General features: G+C 34.5%; 1 protein-coding gene across 1 annotated transcript in view; it reads right to left on the bottom strand.

The window, feature by feature from the left end:
- Window positions 1-356: 356 nt before the first annotated feature.
- LOC133521826 (ETS-related transcription factor Elf-3-like) overlaps window positions 357-6,753 on the bottom strand; it is a 58,637-nt gene continuing 52,240 nt past the window's right edge. Inside the window, exon 2 of the mRNA XM_061856911.1 lies at window positions 357-6,288. Coding sequence (XP_061712895.1) covers window positions 6,051-6,288 — 238 coding nt within the window. The 3' untranslated portion in view covers window positions 357-6,050. The remainder of the gene's footprint in view (window positions 6,289-6,753) is intronic.

Raw genomic sequence — 6,753 nt, 5'->3', positions numbered from 1 at the left:
AATTCAATCGCTTTATATAGTTTTCGGCAAAGCGCACTCAGTTCGGGGTGAACTACTATAATTCTAATATTCGGATGTCAGTGTACGTTAGAATTGGCCTACGACGTCAATCTCCAAGGCCGTTCATTTAATAAGCGTCTCTCTATTTCTTTAATAAGGTCCTAGATCAGGGGTCACCAATTAATTTCTTCAGGGGTCCGGATTTAAAAATAATATGATCATCACGATCAGTTTCTACTTGACTTTATAATTAGTAAAAAAATCATATAGGTCGGCGGTCCAGGTCCGGACCGCGGTCCGCCATTTGGTGCCTCTGTCCCAGATTATAAGGGTAAGTGAAAATAGAAACAAAAGTATAAGTTCACATTCATATAGATCATATATTTCTCTTTTAATTTCAAATAATACACTCTCCTCAGATTGCACGTACACTTACAACTAGCTTAAACAAAACAACAATACAACCATTATTGTATAAAATATTGAGAAAAAACACGTTTACAATAAAAACGACTTAATTCAATATAATCAAATAACTGTCACACACATGATGATTTATTTCAAGAAATATATTCCATAAATCAGTGCTATGAAAATCAGAGTTTTTTTTTATTCGAGTGCTCCGCTGTCCATGGCGTCTTTAAACTTACGCGGTTAGTTAATGCCCAATAGTGGACACCCTGGGTCGTTAACCACAACAGGGTGTCCACTATTGGGCATAAGCATGTCGATTACTGGCGCGGTTATCATAGTCACTCAAAAATAGTTTTAATTTTCAACGTAATATGTTGTTATGGTTTTGTTAGACTATTGGGATATACAGAGTTCAAAGTGACACTTTGATTAAGTCGCTATTATTATAAACGTATAAAACTATAAATGATAGACCTATCTTGTGTGAGGTCTCCGATAATTTAGTAGTTCTGAAGTAGGTATTCATTTTGGATGACTTTTAATGGACGAAAGAATCAGATAATCTCAATATGTTATTATTATAGTTTTTACATTAGTTTCTTTATGCCTGTTTTGCGTATAATGTTAACGACGCCAATCATGGGACATTTAAGAGAAAATTTGGAGTAGTTTTGTTGTTGTTTATGGTAAAATGTTGCCAGTGCTTAGAAACTGGTAATACTTGTTTTACAAGATTTGTTTATACCATCCCATTACTGGTGCCAATCCCATCATAGGGGCGTTTACTAAGTAGGTAAGTATGCCGATGGAATATTAATACATTTTAAATCATCAAATAATGTACACAAGAATTATGATTAAACGGCAAAACTATTTAGTGACGCCATACGTAGTAATTATATGTATTGGTACATGTAATTAGAACAATATTTTATGGAGCTTTTACCTTATATATATTATTTTATTACCTACAGTCATGGGGAAAAATAGAAGGCATAAAATTGAAGTATTAACCACCTGATAGGCATGCAATAGTACATTGTGTATTAAGGGCGGTGAACAAGAATTAGCGAAAGAGTGTGAATTGAAGTTCGAAGCCAAAGGCGAGGGCTTCATTAACACAAGGTCGTAATTCCTGTACCGTCCGTAGTACACACAAGGTTTTTCATCACACTTGTGGCGAATAAGGAGAAAATCTGCCACTCTGACAACGATATATAGAAATAACATAGAAAACACCCATGACTTCGGAATAAATATCTGTGCTTATCACACAAATAAATGCCCTCACTAGGCCAGACCGGTCGTTAAAGATATAATCATGACATAACATTTTCTCTTAACCTACCATTTAAATGCATCCAAAATGAATATAACAGTAATATAAGTACACAAATTGTAATGAAAACTAGAAAAAGACTAACTCAGAGTCTTATGATTCAAATATTACGTATTTTCTTAGTAATGTTTTATTACAATACACCGAATGACGTTTAACTTGAGCAATAACTGATAACTGACGTCAATTGGTATTCAATACTTTAATTTGACATTTAATTGAAAAAATCTAAGTATATATATATTATAATATATTACAGTACCCTTGTTTTAAATTAAAATATTTCTTTCCATGTTATCTAATTGGCTTTAATCGTTGTATAATTAATTTAAGAATTAATATAGAAACTGCAAAATCGTTCAAGAAAAACGGAATTACATATAACTAGTTTCTCAAATATGAGTAAATCAATATGTAATTTTAATAACACCTATAAGGTTATTTTAATCAACATTAGACAATGAATACGTCTATTCAATTCTTTTTGACACTTGATTTATTAAACTAGGTTTTTTATTCGTATATAATTCGATCTAGGTTTGTGACATCGCACGATAAGTATACATACATACAACTTTTCGAAAAGACACAGCTTTGTACTGTTAGTTGTAATTTTACAGTCATTTCATCAATAAATTCAAGACTTAACTCTAATGAAATAATTTATTTTGTTAGATAAATGAAAATCTGAAGGAGTTAACAAACAAGAGTGTGGTATCAAGAGACTAGGGTGTCCCTTAATTTGTAATTTTTAAATTAAGAACGCATACCTCTTAAATAACATGATACTACCCCAAAACACCCAGATAAAAATCAGGACAACCCGTGCCGTCTAGCAACTGATATCCCCATACACATTACTATGGAGAAATTTGGTCAAACAGTAATTTTAGATATTTTCATTGGTGTTATGTTCGCATCGAGATTTTTTTGTTAAATAATGTTAATATGGCAGGATTATACAAGGTTGATACATTAAAAAAAAAAGTTTTGGTCATTTTCATACATGGTATGGAAGAATCGTGTGAAAGTCGGTACGGGTTACAGTTACAGGAATATCCTGAAATTTATTTTCAGAGTGTTTTGGGATAAAATAAACCGATAGGGGGTATGCGTCAAAATCGTAAAATAAGGGACACCCACAAGAGACATTAAATGAAAAGAGACTATTTACAAAGAAATTATTCTTTTTTATTTTACATCACAGCAATCGCCTGAGAGTCGCAAACCTAACTCTAAAAAATGTTAAAAAGTGTCAAAAAAATATACTTTATTGTTAACCTTAAACACATTAAGTAATTTGTCAAAACTAATCTTTGGCTAGCAGATCTTTTATACTTGTCATAATTTCCTTATTGCACAACGGCGATTCTCAATTACAAATAATTTCAATACCTTACCTAACACTGAGAAGAAGCTTAACAACGATTGAAATTAACATGCTAAAGAAAGGACGCTTAGCACAAGGAATTTGGTACACTGACCCGCCGGTTCCCAACTCTAACGCAGGCACATTCCGCTCGCACAGCGCCATTGATCAGCGGCATCATGAGCAGGACAGCATATTATCGGGTTTTGGTAGAAGGGTGTCAAGTTTCAGCAGTTCCGAGGCTGACACTGCGGGGTTGCGTAATGCATCACTTTCAAAAATGTGATTTGTAGTGTTTAGTTTTAAAATATATTGTTATTATTGAGGTTCATATCAAAAGCAAGATTTGTTGCTGGCCGCTTTACCTATATTATACTATGACATTGACGTGTTCTATTTTTACTTACTATTTTTCATTGCCTGACATGTGTACTGATTTCCTTGCATATTATAAATAATGTATTTATTTACTTTGTGATTTATTATTTCTATGCAATCTAAACGCCGGACCCCTTGCGCTGCTCTGCCGTAACCCTGACAGTTATAACATAGTATGTTAGGTTTCAGGTATTTATTATCTATGGGCCTCTAATTGCCAGAAATGAAGGTTTTCATTAATTTATTATAATTAGTATAATTACGCGCGTGCGATAGGTATAGTAATGGGCGAGTTAATGTACAGAATTCCTCCTGCTAAGCGTCCTTCCTTTATCTTCAATTCTAGTCTAATCGACATGCAAAACAACTATAAAATAGATGAAACATAAAATTAAGTACATTCATTTCTTAACAACTAATTATGGCAACTTGAACTGAAATTGGAAACGGACTTACATTGTAACCTATTCTTACGTATAAATAAGATTGGAATGCTCCTTGTTCAACTGCGCTTATCTCTATCATAAAATGCTAACAACAATCAAAACATCAAAAATACTTTATCAAAAATTCGTTCTGAACAACCTTCGAGTCCGAAGCTCAATAAAAACTGTTCGTAAAAATACTTCATTACGATTAAAAATTAATTATGGACATTTAACAAGTCGGGCGTTCTAGTAATTGACGGGTCAAACCACACTCCAGGGTGTCCACAACCGGGCCGGCCCATAACTGGGTCATTTTTTAAAAGTTGTAAACTATACTTTTTTTTGATTTGTGAATATTTATCTTATTTCTACTAAGAAATTTTAATAGAAGAACAAAAGTGTGCCAAGGTTTTTATTTCCAGATTTTTCGTTACCATTTTATAAAGACTTTGTAATACAAAGTTTGTATGATGGTCGGTAACGTAATGGAAAGATTTGGTACACTTTTTTTCTTCTATTAGGTTCGAAAGAGTTCGTGATTCTGAGTAGACATAGCATAAAAAAACCTCAAATTTAAAGAAAAGTGTAGTTTACAACTTAAATAAAATGACTCAACAGGCCTCACAAATCTCGAAGTAAAATTGGGACGAGTTGACAGGTTGTGTCGCATACTGGCCTGAAACCGAAACGGGAAACTGTCCCTAACACACCCAAAACATTCTGAAACACCTATCTAGCGGGCTTCCACTCCTCAACACCTAACACGATAGAAGACTCCACTTTGTACAAGTGTTATTGAATTCATCTTAATAAATACGAAATCAATTTGATTTGAGATTGTGTCATGCGGACGGAACTGGTCACAGTCGCCACAAGCTTTCCATAGCACAAAATATGAATTTAACTTGTGAACACCTAACACTTATTTGGTATTGTAACATTGTATACTCAACCAAACCAAAAACCACCAACAAAGGAAGCGCAAAACGACATTAGCGTACTCGGTGCCATCGACTGGACAGAAACGGACAGTGTTTGGCTTTGGACAGAAAAACAAGGCGGTCTTTGATGTCGGAGGCCAAGATCCACTTCGAGTCGCTTCGCCACAGCAAGTATACTCAACAAATTTGAAACGTGCACAGTTCTACCACCAATTAAGGCGGACTAAATTTAATTATAGTTAGATTTAAAGCATACGTAGGTATTTGACCGTATAAGGTCACTTATAGATCATGTCATTCACGAAAACGCGTGCCTTGACTTGTATCATGTTATTAAAAGTTAGATTTGACAAATTTGCGCGTCATCGTGGATGACAGCAACTATAGTTGTCATTACTATGGCTAGAAATTATGAACAAAGGTGACAACTATGTGGCAACTATAATGGGCTATGTTAGCGGCACCAATCATGGGATATTTAAGAGAAAATTTGGAGTATCTTTGATATTTCACCGACACCTGTAAAATTTCTACCGCTTTACGCTTTAAAAGTTGAATGTCCAATTCGTCCTTTGTTTTCTTGTATTCAATGAAAGCTACTGCTATTGGTTTCAATATTACTAACAAATTAAAACTGTGGTTTTTTGCTCCAGTCATGGGATGTATTGCGCCATTCATTTTCAAACTAACAAATATCAAAGAAAAATTAAACTTAAGCAGCTCTTTAGCTCTTGTTTATGGTAAAATGTTGCTAGCAATTAAAAACTGATGGTAAATATTTGTTTTAGAGGATTTGTCTATACCATCCCATTACTGGTGCCTGTTCCATTATAGGGATGTTTACTATATGTGAATCACTAAGTTAATTTGTTTAGTGTAATTTCCCACATTAAAATGTTGGCAATTTAAAATATTGTGTATTCAAATCGATTTAACCTTTAATCGGAATATATATTATTTAGTAAACAATTTCAGCATCTGCCTTTGCATTTGTTTTAAGATCTTTTTTGCTCTATACAGTATGACTGAAGTTTGAAACCATATAAATAACTTACACACAAACAAAATACTAATAAATTCTTATTAATTTATTTTAATTGGAGTCAACTATCGCGTCAAGCTTGTTCGAGCCTCATAACCTATCACACTAAACTAGCGTCACTACATCCTAACTACTTAAACTAGGAGTACATCTCGTAACTGTCCAGCTCCGACTTCACTTTGATAAAATTTGGGTTATCCGTTTTGAAGTCCGGGCCTTTAGGTCCGAACTGGTACACCAGGCGGGCGGTTGGGACCGACACCAGGACCGATTGCCGGTAATGGTACCGCATGGCGCGGCTGAACTTCTCGAAGGTCATGCCGTCGTTTTGTTTCATCTTGCCCCAGAGTTTTGCTACTTCATCGGGCTTCACGAACCTGGAAAGAGAAAGAGAAGGTTAGGTTACTTAAAAACCTTTGACGGACCTGAACAAAATACACGATTCAAGCCCCCTTTAAAGTCCTAAAAATTATGCATGAGAAAAAATATAAAATGACGTTATAGGATGGTAATTTTGACCGTATATCTAAGTGTACCCTATAAATAGTTAATCTATATGACCGAATAAGTAGATAGTCCAACGTACAGAATTCTGATTGTCTAATGATACCGAACTTAGACATCACTTTATCCATGTATGAATTGGAGGTTGGAAGATTTAACAACTGGAGCTGCTTTGTCTGTAATTTTTTGTACAAAACAGTCTGCCGATTTTTGCGGGGAGGGATACGTCAAATGCAGAATTAGCCATGGCTTGGAACAGTCGGGGATTAACTGAATTACCTATTAAGGTAGAAGTACTAGTGCTCGATGCTGCACTAGTCACCGACATGGGCACCTTA

The sequence above is a fragment of the Cydia pomonella genome, chromosome 10 (genome assembly GCF_033807575.1).
Source record: "Cydia pomonella isolate Wapato2018A chromosome 10, ilCydPomo1, whole genome shotgun sequence".
Lineage (NCBI taxonomy): Eukaryota > Metazoa > Arthropoda > Insecta > Lepidoptera > Tortricidae > Cydia > Cydia pomonella.
This window is presented reverse-complemented; position numbering and strand designations above follow the sequence as displayed.